General features: G+C 37.1%; 1 protein-coding gene across 15 annotated transcripts in view; it reads left to right on the forward strand.

Moving 5' to 3' along the window:
• plekha7b (pleckstrin homology domain containing, family A member 7b) overlaps nt 1–20,627 on the forward strand; it is a 106,836-nt gene extending 86,209 nt beyond the window's left edge. For 11 of the 15 annotated variants that reach the window (XM_084716462.1, XM_084716560.1, XM_084716474.1 and 8 more), the window contains 15 exons: nt 1,317–1,388; nt 2,511–2,591; nt 3,748–3,897; nt 5,085–5,186; nt 5,409–5,520; nt 5,750–5,952; nt 7,580–7,771; nt 7,846–7,960; nt 8,106–8,197; nt 8,929–9,153; nt 11,898–12,125; nt 14,087–14,220; nt 15,349–15,497; nt 17,650–17,787; nt 19,948–20,627. In XM_084716462.1, the coding sequence (XP_084572588.1) occupies nt 1,317–1,388; nt 2,511–2,591; nt 3,748–3,897; nt 5,085–5,186; nt 5,409–5,520; nt 5,750–5,952; nt 7,580–7,771; nt 7,846–7,960; nt 8,106–8,197; nt 8,929–9,153; nt 11,898–12,125; nt 14,087–14,220; nt 15,349–15,497; nt 17,650–17,774 (1,980 nt within the window). In that variant the 3' untranslated portion in view covers nt 17,775–17,787; nt 19,948–20,627. The remainder of the gene's footprint in view (nt 1–1,316; nt 1,389–2,510; nt 2,592–3,747; nt 3,898–5,084; nt 5,187–5,408; nt 5,521–5,749; nt 5,953–7,579; nt 7,772–7,845; nt 7,961–8,105; nt 8,198–8,928; nt 9,154–11,897; nt 12,126–14,086; nt 14,221–15,348; nt 15,498–17,649; nt 17,788–19,947) is intronic. The other 4 variants (XM_084716490.1, XM_084716521.1, XM_084716529.1 and 1 more) reach the window with 2 other exon arrangements.
• The last annotated feature ends 848 nt before the right edge of the window (nt 20,628–21,475 follow it).

Here is a 21,475-nt window from a genome sequence, read left to right on the forward strand (position 1 = left end):
AAACTCTGAAATGATAAAATAAGTTAACAGTGCAATTTTATGATTCAGCACTCGCTGTACTGTTTCCCCACCTGCAAATTGCTTACTGTACATTTTTCCTATGCAGTCCTGCTTAATAATACTCTATTATGCATCTTCTACTGCTTTCATGACACAGAAAAACAACAGACATAATCAATAACAGATTTCAAGAAAAGGCCAGTCATTACTTTATGCAAATAAAAACTGATTAACTAAGAAGAAACTTAAGTATTAATATAAGGTGACTGACAGGAACTTAAATATTTTGCTGATTTTGTCAACATCATAACCATAAAATGTCAAAAAATTAAATGATCTAAAGAAGAATCTCCTCCTGCTCATTTTTAACTGTCTAATGTAACTTTGCTTAAGAAAGTGTAAACATAGGCTGCAGCAGTCTGCATGACATAAGTCAGTTCATCTGATTTCAAGGAGAATCCGAGCCAATGGCTACATAGAATGATGGTCTTGTTTGCTGCACGTGGGTTTGGTACAGACACCAACAAATATCACATTATCACGAGTTTAATAGTTGGGGTTTTTTTCAGTAAAAATGAAAATTGTGATGCAAAACAATATCATTCCTACTAATCATATCTCATATCGCAACCACAATTTTAGTCAAAAAAATCACAATATGACTTTTTTTTTTTTTTTACCATATCATGCAGCCCCAGTCCATGATGGCTGTAATCCCAAGGCTTCTGCAGTGACACAAAGCTTAATATTTGTAATTATTCCCACCTTTTCAGTGTCTTACTACTGTTTTCTCTGCAGGCACATACAGTACATACTGCCTTACCATAATGAAACTAGAGGCCTTGATAACTTAGAGTTGCTTGTAGCTTACACTTGTAGCTTTTTGAAGTAGGAGTACTGTAAAACCACGATGTTTCTGAATCATAAAACCAGCATTTAAAGAATAATTTTTCATCCCTACAGTTCATATAAAGTAATAAGCAGCCAGGAAAGAGCAGCTTTGGGGTTTTAGGTTTTTCCTGAACACAAAGATGCAGAAACTTTTTCTGCGTAAGTGTTTTTGCTCAGCTTCTGCACAAAGTTTTGTTATATCAGCTCATGCTCATGCTTTTTTTTTTTTCTGGTCGTGTGATTTGTTTTTTCTTCACCTTTTTTATCAAAATCCATTCAGCTTGATTTGTCTAATAGTCTGACTTTATGTTGAAAAGTTGTTGTTATTTGTTTACTGGAAGTATTACAGTAGCAGTATTCAAAATATGTCATTTAATTACACATATTAAACATTTTATTTCATTTGTGAATATTGGGAATTTCAGGTTACTGGACGTGAGAGTTTAAAAACAGAAAGACCATCAAGGCCTGTGAAAATAGCAGAAAGTGATGCTGATGTAAGTGAATCATTATGTTCTCAGGATTTAAAGGATAAGCACCCTGTTTATCCGTCTCTTCCTTTTCTTTAAGATCTCCATTTCCACTACAGAGAGGCAACTGACTTTAGTCTGACTTTACTGTGTGTTTTAGTGTGGTTTGTGTGTGTGTGTGTGTGTGTGTGTGTGTGTTCTTAAGTTGTGGTAAACAGAGGCTGCGGAGGGAAGGGAACGTATGTACATTGCAACACTGTGGGGACACCCATCCTCGCAGCACAGTGAGGGCCTGAGAGTATCGACCACAGCTTTTATTTTCCTCCCTGCAATTTAAAGGGAAAAATACATGTAATGGGAGTTTTAGATGTTGAGCTGTTAAATTTTTCAGTTTGATTTGCCTGATCCTGCTTTTCTCACTCTTTGTTTTCTGCTGAATGGAGGTAAATAAGATGGATGTCCTGGCTTTTCATCATTAGCATTGTTCCACTTTAACAATTTATAAGAAATTGCCAGTAAATTTGTCTGAACAATGAATATTTCATGCAATTAAAAACAACAATATATGGCAGCAAAATAAAAACAGCTTAATTATTAATTGAACAGAATGATAAATAGATCTGAGGAAAAAATACACTGTGTGAGAAAGACTGTGAACTAGGCAGTCTTATGTTGTTTTCATAAACACATAACCCATTTCTGGGAAAACAAATCTGTCACTCTCGATAAACACGCTTTTCTCCAAAAGTGAATTTGAAAATATGGATTTTTGATTATGATTACCCATAATGGTTATTACCAGATCTCGCCCCCAAACCAGACAGTATAGAGCCTTTTGATATTTCTCACTGCGCTGATGAGAGGAATTCCTCTGGGCTTTTCACATAGATGAGCCTTATTGACATATTTACAGACGGCGAAGACTACAGTAGACGATCAATTCATCTTTTCTGTCTGCGCTGTTGTGAATATACAGTAGTTGAATGAAGACAAGAATGGAACAGTCGACCCTGCTGTAAACAGATGCTGTATCTCATCAGCCCAGTTACAGTTTTATCTGTTTTTGTGTTGCATTATGTCTACGCTCTGGTATTATTTTATCATTTTGTTTCCCTGCTTTCTTATTATTTAAATATGTCTTCCCTTCAGGTGAAATTAAGTCGACTGTGTGAACAAGACAAGATTCTACAGGAGCTCGAGGCCACAATACGCACTTTGAAGGAGGATAAGGTATTTATTTTGTAATATATAAAATTAGCTTTTCTTTTACTTTAATATGAACAGTAAAGCCTCTTTTTCACATCAGCCATTTTGATATAAAATAGTAGTGTAAACACAGGTGTTACCAGTGATACTAATTAAGGTTGGAAAGGAAAGGCTCCGCTACACTAAATGGAATTGGACCTTAATTATCGTCAGTGGTAACACCTGTGTTTACGCTAATACACTGGAAAGTACTTATAAGAATCACAATTACAGTGATTAACCACATATATACATACATACATATACATATATATACCACCAAATATGGTGCAGCACCTTTATAATAAGTCTAATAAATGAAGAATGACATGTTGTTTGTGTTATTAATTCTGATTACCTTCTTTAAATGTAAATATTTAATTCTAAATGTTTTTTCATAATTTCAGACTAACAAACTTTTAAAACTGAAAATCAAAAAATTTATTTATTTTAATCAGATCTCGTGGCCAACCTACAGTCTTTTCATATATGACAACATATGGAAAAAATGTAGAAACTACAGTCACTCTATTTTTTTCAAACTTTACTCCCATAATACTTTGCCTCACAGTAACCTGTCTGCCTACAGCTGCTACCTGAGGATAGTGCTGCTTTATGCAAATCATGAAGTCAACAAGATTCAACAGCAAACCTACAATAAGTTATATTATATAGACAGTACTGTATAGGAGTGTCACAGTTCTCAAAATCCACAATTCATTTTGATTTTTGATTTAAACTTTTTTTCAGCACTGATGGCTATACCAGTATCAGAATATAGAGTCTTAATTAGTATAGTTTTTGAAATGTAATAACAATTAGCTAACCTTTTCACCAGTCATTTGGGGAAATTGTTGATTCTGCTTTTGATTTTGATTATTGACATGGAGAACTCATTTTGATCGATAGTGAAAAGCTGACCATTTAATTACTTTATATTAATGTAATAAACTTATAATGTATAATGTCAATTAGATGATAATCTACAAGAGAAAAATGAGAGTTTAAGAGCTTTCCACTGCATTTCATATCAATGTGGCTACTGTGAAAAAGGTCTGTTTATATGTGTGTGTCAGCCTGTGTTGGTGTGGTCCATAATTGTGTGGTGTGTTATGACTGTGTCTTTCATGTCCCTATATAGGACAAGCTGGAGTCTGTGCTGGATGTTTCCCACCAGCAGATGGAGCAGTACAAAGATCAGCCGGCCCATGCTGAGAAGATCGCCTATCAGCAGAAGTTATTACAAGAGGATGTGGTGCACATCAGGGCTGAGATATCACAAGTCTCCACAGTAAGACACAGGCTGCACTTACTCAAGTTCATTATGCTTCAAATGAAAAATACATTTGCTGTGTTAAAGTTACAATAGTTGCAACATGCCTCCCACAATGCAGTTTCTCTGAATCAAACTGCGCAGACTGTCCTCTCTGCTACTAAGTGCATGCTACCACTCGCATTATGTTTTTATTGGTTGGAAACAAGATGTTCACTTCTATTTTTAGTTGTTCCCTTTTGAGGGTTTCTGCAACGGGCACAATGTTTCAGGTTGACTGTGTGACTATCAAAATGAGTGCATGGGGACAAACCTGAGTCTACAAACAAGCCCATGAGTGCATTTGTCCACCACTTAGAAATAGTCTTTAGTCAGAATGTCACAGATATTCAAAATATCCGGTGTTAGAATGAGAAAAAAGGAGTTTCAATAGAACATTTACAAATAAACCATCAGATTACGCAACAGTATATAAGAGTATTTTTGGCTCGCAGTGTGTAATACATTTCCTTTCCATTTCAAGCAGAGCTCTGTTGCACAATTAGAAACTAGTCGCTGTTCAGTAAATCCAATTTAAGTGATTTAAATTAAATAGACTTCAATTGATATGGAGATGCTTGCTTACCCAAATTCAAATAAAGAAATAATTTAAAAATAAATGTGAGTGCTGTCAGGGCCTAGTAAGTATTAAAGAGGAGAGAAAGTGTTATCTTTGGACTGTTCTGTATTCATTAACAAAATATAATGTACTTTATTTAGCTAGCCTACTAGGATAGTTAAACTACCAGGCTAACTAGGCTACCTAAGGCTAACAGCTTTAAGCTCTTATTTCTCCTTCTTTGAGATTTTTTTTTTTTTGGTCTAATTTTCAACAGGAGTGAAAGAAACAAGTGAGGCATCATAAAACTTAGTTGGGTTGAGTTTGCTTCTTAACTTTCTTCGAGTAACTTGATTATTTTTCTCAATCACTCTAAAAAAATGTGACTCTTTTAAAAGTTAAAGTGTATGTTTAAAGTTAATACTGAATCACTTTTTAAATCAGAGCTCGAAATTAAATGCAACACAAACTAAAGTTAAACCATGACTTAATCCGGTTTAAAAATGAATCCTTGTTGGTGTACCCCAGCCTAAATCTCCATATACTGGATTCAAACCTCATGAGATATCTTATTATAACATGGAGTTCACTCTGTTTTGTTTTGCAGGAGATGGAGAACGCATGGAATGAGTACAGCCGGCTGGAGAGAGATGTGGACTGGCTGAAGTCGGCCCTGCAGGGACAGATGAACCGCAGCGATCTCTCTCAGGTCTGTGGCTCACTGATCACTGTTAACACACACCAACAAGTCATTCACCCTCATGGGTGAGTGTGTTTGGGAATGAATTACAAACAAAGCAATTGATAATCTGTTCAGAGGATCATGTATCACCTTCAAATTAAAAACTGTATACAAAATACATTTTCAGTTATACATTTCTTTTGTGTATAATACATTTTACACTGTGTTTCTGTGTTTTTCTGTGAGCAGCAAGAGAAAGTCCAGATCAGAAAAGAGCTGTGGAGGATTGAGGATGTCATCGCAGGCCTCAGCACCAGTAAAGCCAACTACAAAGTCACTATCTCCTCTGTTACCAACCCAGGTGAGACAAGCACAGCCCGGAGGTTTTCATGTGTACAAAGCAAATGATATTTGCTGTCTACGCAATGCAGTACAAGCCACGTGGTCATGCTATTGTATCGCATCATTAAAGCTTTTAATCATGTACTCGATACTAATTCCTTGAACATTTCCCGTGGGAAAAGAAAGCACTGTCTTTACTGTGTGCGTGTGTGTTCATGTTACATGTTCATGTACATCGAACTCCCCAGAGAGGAAATTTGTGCCTTCAGTGTCGGCGTCATCAGTGCCTTCTGTGTCTGGGAGCCCGTCTGCTATGGAGATGAGATTGTCCCAGCAGCAGCAGCAGCACAGCCCCCACCTCAGCCCCAGTAGCCACACCCCCACCCTTTCCTCCAGCCCCAGCCAGCAGCCTTTACGCCACTCTGCAACCGTTGCCAGTGGGCTTATTTGGGTGAGTAGCCCCTGCCACAGGAGGAACCTTCAGCTGGTTCTTTCCAAAATAAAAACATGTTTGTATGAAAAACAAAGCTGCATAAAGTCTTTATACTATGCACTTTGTGTAGCTTTGCTGACTAAACTAGTCACATTATGCATATACCATCTCCAATTGTGCGACTAACACTGATTGGTCAAAATATGACATGACAAGCATAGCCCGGAGGTTGTGGGCTTACAGAAAGCTTACAGAAAAGCTTTTTTCCAGCTTTTTTGAGTGGTTGGTAATAATAATCAGAAACACCAATTTCTCAGGGTGATGTCTTCCAAAAACTTGTTTTATACAACCAACAGAAACCCAAAAGTATGTTCAATTAAACACAAACATTACATTCTAGAACCTAGAAGCTATAAATGTTTAGCATTTTTACATTTAGCTTGCCCAATAAACAATGCAAACAATAAAAAAAAATTGCTGATCAATTAAGTTATTATATTTTCACCACTACTACACATCCACATATTTTTTTTTATTAATTTTATTTTTTATTTTTGAATTTTATATTTTTATTTTATTTTAAGATTACCTTGTTTGGCAGTATTGCTAGTATGACAGAAAACAAGGGGAAGGAGAAGGTATGAGATGCGACAAAGATCCTCCCATTGTTTTCTGTTGTTTATTAGTTTGTTGTTGTGCTTCCTTCAGTTGGTTTGTAATGTAGAAAAATGAATGATGCCCTGTGGAGTTTTCATGCAAACAAACAAAAGTTATGTTACTCATCAAAACCTTTTGAGTGAATCCATGAGGTCTAACAAATGTATCAAGTGCATGTACTTCCTCTTTATTAAGTAAAGTAAAAATATTATATATAGGTATTTTAAGCCTAGCATTATAGAGCGCTGCAGCAATGAGTCCTAAAACCTGTGACTGGCATATTCAAGAAGTGGCTAAATGAGACTAGAGGTTGTGGCGACAAATGTTATCATTGCAGAACACTAGTCACTTAGTGTGGGTGATGCTGGTTCTGTGGTGTAGGTTGTTTATAGCCTAATACTAGCTTTTTATTTGTGGTGACTACATTTACATTTTAAAGTCTTTGTTTATGAAGATGAACAAACCATGTCAGTGTCATAGACTGTTGTTCAGCACAGAGCTCATTTTTCTCACTAATCAAAAGCCAATTGAAAAATTTCATTTGCTTTTTGTCAAGGAAACGGGGCGATGCTAACTTTCGGGTTTACCCACAAAAATACTCATTCCTGCAGCACTGTATTCACACCCTTCCTTCCAGCAACTGTTTTCTTCTTCTTCTTGGCACCACCTGTCAGTGAGTGACACCATTAAAAGGACTGTGCATTGTCTCACACGTATACATGTTTGCATCCTCATACATGTTGCAAGACATACACAAAAATAAGGGATCCACTTGTAGGAAGACAGCTCCATACCAATATTAGCAGTCAAAAATGCTACAGTGAAGCTTTAATGTGAGTATCTGCAAATATGTGTGTGGCATCAGATATTTATCAGTGGTTTTGTGATCCTTTAGAAAACACCGATGTCGCAGTGAGAGTAGTGTGAGGTGGATGCTTGTTTGTCATTTTAAGTGTCTGTCAGTAGTTAACAGGTGTTCTGTGTGCAGGGTGAGGATGATGTGCCTCCCAGACCGCCTCTACCTCAGCTCTACAGCCCCGACGAGCATCCCCCTGCTGTGCCCCCGTTGCCCCGAGAGACAACAGTCATCAGACACACTTCAGTTCGTGGCCTCAAACGACAGTCAGATGAACGCAAAAGGGACAGAGAGATTGGCCAGTACACAAATGGAGACACTAAGGTACAGTGCGTGTGTATTTTTGCGCTGCTTAGCTGTTTAAATTTCATTTTCTAATCTCTGTCGGCATATCTCAGGTGGAACTTCGGCCTTTCCTGAGCGATCCAGAGCTGATGGGAGCAGGAGACGGCTCCAGCCACATCAGTGTAGTAACACCTGGACATGATGGTTACCAGACGTTACCAAGCAGAGGTATGCATACGACAGAGCTGACAGAACCAGTAGAACAGATTAATTTAACTGTAGCATATTTATTATGTTAAAAGAAATTTACTCCAGTATTTGGCTATACTGCCAGGTCGAGTACTGCCTTTAATGTTTGTTGGCTTTCCCTCAGGAGGGGCTGGCTCCTCGCTCAGGCTAAATCAGTCTTCAAGCATCTCCTCGTATGTGACCCTCCGGAGAGCAACCTCAGCTGCTGGTGCAAAGGTGAGGCTGACACTTAAACTAAAAATCAAATAGTACGAATAAATTACAATTAGCGGAAAAACAGCACAGATACAGTAGGATGTAATTCCAGTTCTTTATAATATCAGTGAAATTCATGAATGAATTAATTTTGAGTTAAATTCTTTGATATTTGGAGCTTGTATTAATACTTTGGTGTCCATATGATTGAAGTCAGTGAGCTATCCTGCGTTTATTTCTTGAATTAGACTTGAAGAAAGACGTTTCATGCATTCATTTTCATCATATTTTTAGTATTTAAATATCACATGGTAAAAACTCTTTGCACTGAATCAAATTGATTTTTTTTTTTTGTTTTACCAGAAATTTACCAGAAAATTCTATAATTTTCACAGTATATGTTTTGAAGTATCTCAGATCTCAGCTTTTGATAAAATTCTGTCATTATCTTTATCATTTATACATTATAACCTTAACCTATCATATGTTGGTGTAATAAATTCCTCATGAATAAGCATTGTTTTGGAGAAGAATAATAAGTATTTGTGGTGCAGTGTAAACTCTGCAACTGATTCTCTCTGTATGCCGCAATTATAACCACAGAAATGTGTCAGCTGTGAGCACTTAATTGTGTTTCACGTTCCTTTTTCATTCTGTATTAACATGATCTATGCTTTTACCTTCTCATCAGGTTTGTTTTTATTTTCTTCTTTGCTCGTGGTATCATCTCTCTTTCCTCCCACTCCTCTCAGGAGAGACCAAAAAGTGCCTTGGAGCGTCTGTACTCTGGGGACGCGGCGCAGCAGCAGCAGAGGGGCAAGATGAGTGCCGATGAGCAGCTGGAGAGGATGAAGAGGCACCAGAAGGCCCTCGTCCGCCAGCGCAAACGCACCCTGAGTCACGGAGACCGCCACGCCTCGCCGTCGTCACGCAGCTCGTCCTCGTCCTCGCGCCCGCTCTCAGCAGACTTGGGATCAGTATGTTACTAGAACAGTATCACATGTCACACTCTCATGCATGACGACAAGCAAACCGAGAGTGGCGATCTACCGTAGTCATGCATGCCTTTACTCAGTGTAGTCTGTCTTTTCTCTGTTCTTGACATTACAGAGATGATAGTAAGACATTAAGTTAGTGCAGGATGGTAATTTACTGTGTAGCTCTAACTGCTGATTTCGTGCATGTTTTCAGACAATAATGGTCTTTTTTCACAGCAGACATTTTGACTTGTCATAGTAGGAAAAGTTCGCGTCAAATCAAATTATATTTTTATGACCCAATATTAAAAATTACAATTTGCCTCATGAGGCTTTACAATCTTTAAGGTGAACAATACTCTTTGTCCTTAGACCCTCAGTTTAAATAAGGAAAAACTCCTCCCTCAGAAAACCTACAGGGAAGAAATTGAAGAAAACTCAGGACGAGCCACAAAAGAGGGATCGCGCTTCCAGGTCGGACCAGCATGCAATAGATGTCGCGTATAGAGAACCGATCTACAAAACCACATTGAAAAAGCAGTATGTCACACCTTAGTATTAAAAATGAGGACTGAAGTCCAAATCGCAAGTTTGAGCCATAGACAGTATATTAGAATAATATACATACAATGTAGAAGCGAGTTGTTTCCCTGCTGCCCCCTCCTCTGAACACTCAAAGCTCAGGCAGGTTGTCTGCAGGCTGCAGGGATACTGAAACTACAGGAGTGCAAGACCAGCACAACATTATACTTTGACCATGACAAGTGACACAGAGCCTTACGCTGTAAGTTAATCAGCTGTTCATTCATGTCAGGTGGCTGTCAGTGTAAAAGTAAGCCCACTGTCCTGAAAACAAAAGCCAACTGCTCTGAAAACACACACTCTGGAATTAGAGTTCAGTGACTGCCTGCCTTACCGTCTGCCAGACTCAATTAACATATTGCTCAATTTGACCGTTAAACATCTACTTCTATAATATACTAATAATAAACTAATTAATAGTGCTAATTAGTAGCAGCATGTCGAAGCCAGTGTTTCAACTTTCTATGTTTCCTTAATCTTTGATTACATATTATGTCATTTTATTACCAAGTACAGTTAATATAATTACATATTTCTCCTTTAAAAAATTTTGATGACACAATTGTGGTGTTACTAATAACATTAACAAAGGCTCTGTTTTAAGTTCACTTTCCCAGTAAGTGTGACAGTGTAACAGCGTGACATTGAACCAACATGCAGAATACAAGGACCCTGAAACTGAAGCAACAAAACGGAGTTCAGCCATCATTATTTTTTATTGTTCACACCCGTGCTTCTCATACTGTGACATGTCAAACTGTCTCCTGATAAAAAAACCAACACAAATTAATGGATAACAGTTTCTGATTTACACTTAACCCTTAACTGTAGTACAAAAAGTGTGTACAATACTTATATCATTGTTCTATTATTTTCAAAAAGTGTTTATTATCAAGTGGAAATAATTAAATTAGCATTGAATAGGAATGTATTCTTGTTCAAAATCTTTACAAATAATACATCTTGCCTATGGAACACATAACACACTAATTACCTCAGACACAGGCCATTTACACCTCATATCCATCTGGGTATTTCCTCCCATCTGTTATAGACCCTAACATTGCTTTATGCATCATTCTCATCTTTTCTCACTGATCTTTCTGTCATTCTGAGAGTCTATTTTTTTAACCATACTACCATACTTGTTCTGTGTCTGTTCACTGGAGTCCTGTCTCTCCTTATTTAGATATTAATGCTCGCTGTTATTCTATTAAGTGCTATTTCTAAGGTGTCCATTTTATGTGTGTGAGTGTGTGTAAGAGAGAAAGAAAGTGCCTTCTTATTTTCTACTGACCAAAACATCAGCATACGCTCAGCAAAGTCTATTTAAGCCTACTCATCTCAACCTAATCATTTTTTGTTTTGTTTTTTCTTTTCTGTTTTTTACTTAAATGAAGATAAAGGTGATCAGAGTGTTAATGGATAGGGGCCTACTGTTGTCCTATTCATCACTTCCTAGTCTATGTGAGAGGAAGTCTTTTATTTAGACAGCACTAATGTGTATGACGTCTATCTTATATCGAAACCTCAGCTAAGCGATTTCAGTGTTTGCTCAGCGTTTTTATCTGCTAATTAATTGTTAGTTATAAAAGCCCTTCTTTTTTCAAATGTGAATGTTTGCAAATAAATAAACATTATTTTCTAATGAACTCATATTGCCATGCTTATTTATTTATTATATTTGTTTCCTCTGAAAACATACATTAAGGTTGTGTTAAGTGAAACTGTCATGAGTGTGAGTGAAGTGATCTCTCCTGTATGTTTCAGTGTCATTGTGCTGTCTTCTTTATCACTGTTTTAGAGAATTTACAGCATGCTGTGATCTGAAATCTTTCAGTTTCATGAACGCATGCATATATATCTCATACATATCGATGCATGCTCCCTCTTTTTTTTCTTTTTCACACCTGTACACACACACACACACACACACACACACACACTCTGCAGATAGTGACCAGTCATTACTAGACTGTTGCACAGTACTTGCTATGCGAAACTTGTTACATGTGTGAATGTACATATGCGAATATATATACATGTGCAACGGCAAGCGAAACTTTCGCATTTACTTGATGAACAAGACAACTTGATGGCAGCATCCTGTAGTATTTGCATTTGCTTCACAGTCTGATTTGTTTCCTTTGTGCATTGTCCAGTGGAAGAGAGAGCAGGACTTTGACCTGCAGTTGCTCGAGCGGGCTGTTCAGGGGGAGGAGGCGCAGGGAGTTAGGAGCGTTCAGGGGGAGGAAAGGCCTCCCGAGCACAAAGAGAGACCCCGCTCGCACTCTGATGAATGGCTGACCTTCCGCTCCACAACCGCAACACCTCCCACCCATGAAGTCGACCTGGAGCCACTAGATTATGACCTCGACCTTAACAAAGAGGTAAATTATCTTTGTCTTAATACAGGAATACAGCTGATGAAGTAAATGTCCTGTATGTTAGCTTTACAGGGATATATTGAGAGAATATTACAGAAATTATTATTAGTATTATTACTGTTGTTCTGTATGTTTTCATTAGTGTATAATCACCATAGAATGAGGCGTTTCTCTCTACAGAGGGCTGCCATGTTGCAACACCATGTTTCTACAGGTGCCACAATGGACAAATACAGCAATGGGTCTAGATAGGGCCTTTCACATTTGTTTTACATTGTTCACATTTTTCAACTTTTCTTGAAAGGAGAGAGTGAAGAAAAGTGTTTGCAATCTGCATTCTTGGATTGTTCCTTTTATTCAACTTATTGAATTTAGAGCACTAAATAAAAATTATTTAGGTTTGTGAACCCTTTTTAGTTAAATCAAAAGTAAAACCTATCAGAAAGGGTTCTATTACAAACAGAAAGGATGTGCAGAATTGAGCTGAAGTCCTGAATGATTATTTTCTCCACCCTGCATGATTGGATTATTACAGAGGAGTGTTAGAGCTGAGTATAAGGAAATTATAATAACGACGACAAAGTTTTTTTTTTTTTTTATGTTGCATTTTGAGGATGAACTTGAAATGTCAAAAATAAGGATGAAATAGCCATTCAGATTCATTCTTGAAATGGCATTTCAACTTTATTCTTGACATTTGATTTTATTCTTGAAATGAAAAGTTAAGAATAATCTTCCTCTTATGTTTTTTCATAAATGTTCAAATAGATTGATGGCAGACAAATGTGGTCATAAAATGTATGTGATCAGTAGCAGCAAGTGCTACAACATACTTTGCAGCAGGTTTGGCATTGACAGTTTAAAAAGAACATCTTATTGCACATGATGCGTTTAATATACAGCATGTCACAATTACTATTGTGTGAATGTTACTGTAAATGCCTGAACTAAGCTAGCAGCTGTCTGTCTAACCTTGTTCAGAGGGTTTATTCTGAGGCATGTAATGAAGAGTAAAATACTTTTGCTGACTATACAGACAATATATTTGTGACATATTTTCTGTTAGAAATTATGCTTGTTTTGTTCTTGTGAAAGTCATGGTATCACCACGTGAGCACACCATTTTGGTGGGCGGTGAAAGAACAAACGAAATCTTGCATGGCAAAAGTAAAACAGACAGACATGTAATAACTTACAGAATAATGATCTGTTGAATAAAATACTGTTCAGATCTTATATGCAGCTACAATCTGTCTGGCCTGTGGTATTCGATCAACCAAAACCCCTTTCACCCATACAGTCTATCCCTGAAATGTTCAGGAACATTTCCTGCATGGGTCCATGTGTGAATGGAAGCACGAATCAGTATTCAAGGAAATATGTACTGCCAATTTCCCACCAAAATAACATTTCAGGGAAAATTTCTGTAAGGCTGTGTTGTGAATCAAAGCAGTAACATTGCAGGGACAAGCATGTAAATGTTTACATCCATTTGACAAAGGCCATGGTTGAAGGCTCTGTACTGCAGGAAATGTTATTTTCAGGTTATTAATTAAATGAAATATCTCCCTTTACCTGTCACAAATCTTGTACCTCCATCTTTAACTATAATCACCACGATAACCACCATCTGCTGGACTTCCCTTCCCCATCTATTCTAGCTTTTTCATGGCATGTGTGAACAGGTGCAAAGACTGAAATGTTCCTAAATGCTGCATGTGTGAAAAGTGAAAATCACTAGTGGTACCTGAAAGGTTATCCCAATTATTCACTGGGAAGTATGTGTGAAAGAGACACTTTACCTCTTTGTTGTAGATATAGCTCAGTGAACTTTGTGCATCTCCATTATATCCATCTGCATATATTCAGCTGTGCAAGTGGATAGATTAGGAGGGGGGGCTGATAAACAAGGGTGATGATGAAGTATCTTAGCTCTTAACACACACTATATCTGCTTTGTGTAGCTTTCCAAGCCTCAGAAAGTGTTGATTCCGGAGCGCTATGTGGATTCAGAGCCAGAGGAGCCTCTCAGTCCACAGGAGGTGGAGGATCGCCATCGTAAGGTGGAGCGAATCAAGAGCATCTTGGCCAAGTCCAGGTAAATAAAATAAAATTAAGTGTTGCTCATAAGTGGCTGATTCTGGGGTTTCTTGAAGGCATTGCCATTAGCCAAACAACCACTTAAATGTGAGTTCAAGCTCTTTGTTGGCAACCAGTCAACATACAGACATGTCCATGAGCAAGGTGTTAAATTACCACCACCTTCAAAGGCACTGACTGCAGCTCAGGCTTTTCTCTGACATGTGGAAAGAGAATGCCCTCACAGCAGTCAATGCATTTCCGCATTCTTAATCGATCAATATAAGTTTTCAGTTTCAATCATTTCAAATGCAAATTTCAATTTCAAATGACAGGATTGACTATTCTCCCAATATTTTTTTCTCCCCACCACTAACTACTTGTCCACTGCTACAATTATTTAGCAGCTATCTTGGTGTTTCTGCTGGTTAATAGCACTTCACACAACTCGGCCTTGAGGAATGCAGGTCACCGTCGTGATATTGCGTGAACAGAGACTTTTTATGTCTCTGTGACAGTGAACACAGCATGGCCTTTCTGTAACTATTGCACTTATCAAACCACATTTAGATGGACCAGAGTGACTTAACAACCCCTCATAGCATGAAGCACTTCTCTGTGACTGTGGTAACATGCTGGCACTGGGAGAGGCTCACTTCCCACAACAAACCTACCTAGTCTATATCACATATTACAGTTCAGCTTACCCACAAGGCCACCTTCCCTAAAAGAGGGCTGGTGGATTTTGCAATTGAGAACTCAACAGTCGAACAATGGCTTAGATGTCAATGCTGAAAAAAATGGTTAAAGGAGAAATGTGTAATATATTTACTGTAATAAATCATGAAATGACTGTGATATATCATTAGAGATTAAGGAAGCGTGACTAAGTTGAAATATGTGCTTCTCTGAAAACAATGCTACAGCTACAGCCGAAATTTCATTTTCGTTTTTTAATGTCTTTTTAACCTGAATGCACCATACAGGAGGAGCAGTCCAAATTTCAAACATATTCTATCAAATTTAATCATGGAAATAAAATGTCAAATTGAATCATGGATTTAGAGAATTCTGACACCCCTACTTGTTGGTTGTTAATGCATGATGTTTGGTCAATTTTGTGTTTTATTTCTCTGTGCGGGGACAGTGTGCAAAACCTAGCATCTACAGTGCCTGTGGACAAGCCGGAGGTGGGGCTGGTGGCACTGGACTCGGCCCTGCAGGAGCAGGAGAGGATCATCACCATGTCCTATGCTCTCGCCTCGGAGGCTTCGCTCAAGAGCAAACTAGTCGCAGGTTGGTCATTTATATCATCTGAAATGATTTTCTGTCTGTTTGAGCCTGCGGGTTATCGTAGGTTCATACATCTTTGCTTTATAATGGAGTGTAAAAATCATCATTCCACAGAAACACTTACAGAAATAATTACTGTATCTGCCAAAAAGGAGGGGGGAAAAAAGCAAACAGTACCGGTCCTGACATTTTCAGTAAATTTTCTCCCGGCATCAAATTGACATCTTTCGGTTGAAGAAGGGATAATAGGCAGAATTCTGGATTGATGGAGAGGAGATGAGAAGGGCGTAAGGTGCAGAGTCAAGCAATAAGGCTGTTCATTTCCTAATAACTGAACATTACTCCTTCTTAGGAGCACAGATAGCCTCTAATTGCAATCCGTGTAGAATCTTTCAGACAGGGGAGGAATCGCTTGATGAGGCCATTTTGTGTGCTGATCAATGACCCAGTCAAATTCTGCTCTTCTTCTGCATACCATTGCTGCTGCTGCTTTGAACATAGCTCTGAACCTGCATAAAAGACACTGCGCTCACTTTTCATCTTTTTCATACTCTACAGCAGACAGCCAAGTTCATTTTCACTGTAGCTGCAGCAGGTTGTCAGTCTGCCTCACACACACACACACACACACACACACACACACACACACACACACACACACACACACACGTATATCTGTCACACACAGTAACACTCAAGCTGTCAGCGTGTGTGGAAGCTTAATATGCACAGTGAGGCAAAGTCAACAATTATAACATTATTTCCAGCATAGAGAAATGTCAGAGAATATAACTGGTGGCATCTTGTCAGAGGAGACTGAATCAATGACTTTCTCTCCCTTTGGTGTTAAAGGAAGGTATGCTGGTGCACTTTCAAATCCCTGAATTAAAAGAAGAGTCTTATGAGAGACTTTAATAATGCTGCTGGCATAAAAGCAGGAATACGCAGCACTTAAATTAGGCATAGTATATATTAAAAATATGTTTTTGATTGTTGAATTTGTTATTCTAAATTTGGTATTTTGTAATTATTAGTTGGGAAGATTGAAAAGAAACACTAATTTATTTACAAAATATTAATGAGCAACAAAAAAAAACTTACTTGTGAAGTGCCTCTTCAGCTGTTAATTGCTTTTTTTTCTTTTAAGCTGATGAAGTGTTGAAAAGATGGAGAAATAAAGCACACATCACATGAGAGCATACAGATCACATATTTACTGATATTAACTACAGATATTTGCAACACCCCAGCAACTTTCTTCTTTTCAAATGAACTTCAAATCATTCATTCTTTGGGATTCTGAATGAAAAAAACATGTCAATGTCATAAAATCTTCCTAGACCGACACCTTCATGAAAAGATAAATTTATCAGCACCTTCTTTGGTAATCAATAAATTTGTTTGGTTATTTTTCAAGCAAAAATTCTAAACTCTGGCTGGTTTAACCGTTTCAAATGAAAGGACTTAATGCTTTTCTTTGTCATGTATGGTGGTAAACTTAATATTCAGTAATATTAGACATAGACAAACATTTATTGAAGAAGATTATCAGCTGATTAATAGTAATGAAAAATAATTGTAGATTGCAGCCTTAAACTCTATAAATCTTGTTTTGATGGCGTATTATATTTATGCTATTTAATTACATGTCTTGTCATCTGCTTTTTCATATTTTTGTAATTATGTATATTTTTGGAAGCATCTTTTATGACTGAATATGATTTATAGTTTGGTTGACATTATAAACTATGAGACTTTGTCAGCCGTCAGAGGTTTGTCTTTATACTTCGACTGCATTCATGATTATTTTGATCATCAAGTAATCTGTCAATTATTATTTTTACAATATAATTCTCATTTTGTTATTTAACTAAAGGCTTCTGAACTGTATTTTCTTGAAATAGCAATAAGACAAAAAAAAAACACATACAGTGATATTAGATTTTGTCCATGTCACCCACGCACAGCATCATTAGTATGCAGAGCACAGGAAGCGTGTGTGTGGTTGACAGATCTTGAACACTTTAATAGTTGTGTGTTCTTTCAGTTTGTGTGGTTCTCGGTTTTATCTTGGCCTTTCAACTTTCCCATTTGACTTAACAACCACTATTGTTTTTTTTCCCTCTCTGTTTCCCTTCTTTCTTCTTCTCTGTAGTTCCAACACAGGCTAACACCCCCATCCCTCCTCCCCCACCCCCTCCTCCACCTCCTCCTCTTCCTCCTGTATCTCTGGCGCCTCCCTCTCCTCTAAGCAACGGGATTCACTACACGTTTGTCTAATCCGAGAAATAAAGTAAGGCCTAACTGCATGTTTTAAGGTGCTAATGTTCTCAAGGCCTCGCTAATTTTCTCTAACAGGGACTCCTGTGTGCTTTGCATCTCGCTGCATGCTCACCGCTCTGTTGTGATTGTAGGAAACACATCTTGTGTGGGTTGGGGAAGCCCTGCCTCTGCTCCCATTACAATCCAAACAAACATCTGCAGGCAGTCTGCTCATCCCACTGTGATAATTGTGTGTAAATTGTTTTTTCTTTTTTTCTTTTTGTACCACTGCCAAAATATTTATGGATGGTTGAGAAAAGAAAGGGCTCAAACGAACATGATTGTTTGTAGCATTGTGTATAATTAACAAAAGAGACACCTTTTGATTTAGCACCTTGACAGTTCAGCAGTCAGCACAGCTGCATTCCACAGCACCAATTAGCTCCCCATCTGTAGCCTGGCAGCGATACGTCAGAAAAAAACACAGCAGATACCACTGTTGTTATTGTAAAAAAAAAAAAAAAAAAAAAAGAGGGTTTCTGTCATTTTACTGCCTCATTAAAAACCTCCATGCATCAGCCAGCACTGACAAATATTTGATTTGCTAAATTTTCTCTCTAATTTTAGTCCTCCGTGGACAAATAGGGATGGTTGGAGATAAAGAAATGTGCCACACATGGGCACAGATATACAAAATATATATATATATATATATATATATATATATATATATATATATATATATATATACATATATATATATACATATATATATATACATATTATATAAACATTGCCTGGTTTATGTTGAGAGGTGATGTATCTTTGAGTGAGTGAAAAACTACATTCATGTACCACGATGGAGGTTGGGGCAACAAAAGCACTTGGGTTGAGCTTAGGTAAAGATCGTGATTTTAGTTAAATGTTAATAAAAGATATCTCTGACATTTGCTACACACATAACCATAAAAAAGTTGAATAGTGCCGTGGTCACTGTGAGTGCATAGTGTGTTGCAAGACTGTCATCGAACATCAGGCTTGGGGAGTAATGGATTACATGTCACAGACTCTCGTCTCATGTCAGACCAACTAATCTGACAATTGCCACTTTACACTTTAACATTGTGATACTTGGATTAGGTTATTGAGTACAATTAGTAATTGTATCAGAACACATTTTTAAAGTAACCCTCCCAACCCTGTTAAACATTTTACTGGCAGTAACAGCGTTTTGCCAGGTACATCAGTTAACAACTTTTTCTCATTTTTTAAATTGAAAATGTAATTTGGTAAGTATTATACTTCCCTAAAAACTTATTTGCTGTTGCAAATAATCTGAGGTGTCAAATTGTCATTTCCAGGAGTCAGGGCTGCAACTTCAACCTGGAACTTGGAGCTTGAGTGTTATATTATCTACTGTAATAAGGAATCTGTATTGCTTGAGAACTTGTGTGACTGCATGCTTTACTGTTAATAGTTGTGCTGTGAGTGATTCTCATTTTTCCCAAACTTGTGTTTTTTTTTTTTATCTGTAGCGCTCTCATGCCATGTTCAGGTCAGCTGTTAGAGGTGGGCTGTGAGGGGGAATTGGTTTGTAAAAATTGCTCTGCCACCCATTTTGTGCCCATCACTGAAGATCAGAATGACATAAAACATGTATTCATTGGATTTATATTAAGTTACAGAAGTTACAGTATTGTTTAAAGAGAACTGCATCTGTGTTCTTTTTTGGGGGGTTTCTCCCTCAACATTCATGTAGTACATTAATATGTAGTAATGTCATAATGCAGAAACTTGCGTCGGGTCACAAGTAAAAACATTTTCAGAGGGGTTTGGGAAAATAGTATTTTAATGCTGAAACGTGCACTTTGAGCTAAATTTGATTGTTGTTAGTAATGCATGTCATCTTGTAGTTGCACTAGCTTTAGGTGTCATATTTAAGGGTTAAGGGTTAATATTTGGTTCATGTGCACATGGTCATGTATGACAGGAAGACGCTCTTAAAAGAGAGAAAAGTGAGAGCCTGGACTGCCGAGTATTTCTTTATTTATTTTTTTGGGACTCATTCATCGATGACTCCAAAACTCCACCATTATTTCATTTTGATAAGTTCATGTTGTCTTGGTTATCATGTTTTCTGATATTTAATATTCATGTACTTACTTTGTCTTTCTCTCTCATCACTTTTTAGCTCAAGCAATTTCTGGACACTGAGGTGCTACTTTATGATGAGAACTGACAGCTGGATTCTGCAAGAAAAGAGGATTTTCTTTGATTTTGGACATTTACACCTTTCCATACAGCAGTACAAGAAGTGTACTAAACATTTAACCTGCTCTCATTGACTCATTAAAGTGTCTCTAGTTGCTGAAAGCGACAGGAAAATGGAAGACTACAGTGGGAGCTGCTGTGCTTATTAACTATGGACCTGTCTAACAAATGTTAATCTCATGATAATAAAAGAAATATTTTCTAAATGTCATTGCACTTTGAATTGTTCACTGTATCATGTTTTCAAGGTATGACTGAATTGCTTTTACTTGCAGTGTGATCTAAACTGGGAACTTGTTTGTTTGTTTGTTTGTTTGTTTTTGTTTTATCAGGTACAGAATGTTAAGACCAAGAGGTACTAAATGTGTCATGATGGTAGTATTTTTGTCAAAACTCAGATAATATTCTTACACCAAACCACTTGAAGTATCATATGTATGTACCTGTAGCACTGCCAGTCTCCTTTTAGCTTGCCAAAATGAATCTTATTTTTGCTTACATCAGGATGAAAATAACCTTTAACATATTTTCTGTGTGACTGGGGAAGGTTGCACAATGGAAATTTATAAAAATGTGAATATTAAAGATATTAACACAATATCTGGTTCATCATATATGTATTTATTGTGTTATTTTTATTATTTTATTTCTAAAAAAATCAGATCAATATCACATTATCACAAGAAAAGTTAATTCTTGTAACAAGATGTTTTTCACATCATAACAAGATATTTTTATGTCATTATGATGTAAAAGCTTCTCAAGTTATATCAAGAAACTTTTCTTGTTATAACAATATACCATTTATCTTATTATAACAATAATTGTATCAGTACAGGTTATCACGTTTTAATGTGCAAATTATCACATAATAACAAGATAAATACTATATAGCTATAACAAGACAAGTTTCTTGCTAGAAAATGATAAGTTTGTATGCCATAATAACACAAAAAACATTTTTATAAAGTGATAATATCATGCTATAACATGAAAAACATGCTATAACAATAAGGTGATACTGATCCATTTTCTTCATCTTCCATGGCAGCAATACGCTCCTGTACATTTCATATTGAATTAAATATAAATTAAACTATTTGATGACAATATAAAATCAGCCAAAAGTATAAAGGTCTGTGATATTTAAAGGTTAATAATTCATCAATGACCTTCTGTTCTCCCACTTCAGTGATATAAAAATGTTCTTGTGACACAGCTTGCACTGCTTTATGATTGATTGGTCACATTTTCACAGTCAGAAATCACTGGTGTTAAACCAACAAGTCAACCCCTGGCTGCTGTATTGTGGTTGTTTGCCACTGAAGGATAAAAGAAGTCTTAATTATCGCCCCTGTAAAGAGAACCTACCACAACAGGATCAGAACATCAAGAGCAGTGGTTCTCAAACTTTTGTGCCCAAGGCACACCAAAGGGCAAGCCAGAAT

This window comes from Lutjanus erythropterus, chromosome 1 (assembly GCF_056507025.1).
Source record: "Lutjanus erythropterus isolate fLutEry1 chromosome 1, fLutEry1.hap2, whole genome shotgun sequence".
In the NCBI taxonomy this organism is placed as follows: domain Eukaryota; kingdom Metazoa; phylum Chordata; class Actinopteri; order Lutjaniformes; family Lutjanidae; genus Lutjanus; species Lutjanus erythropterus.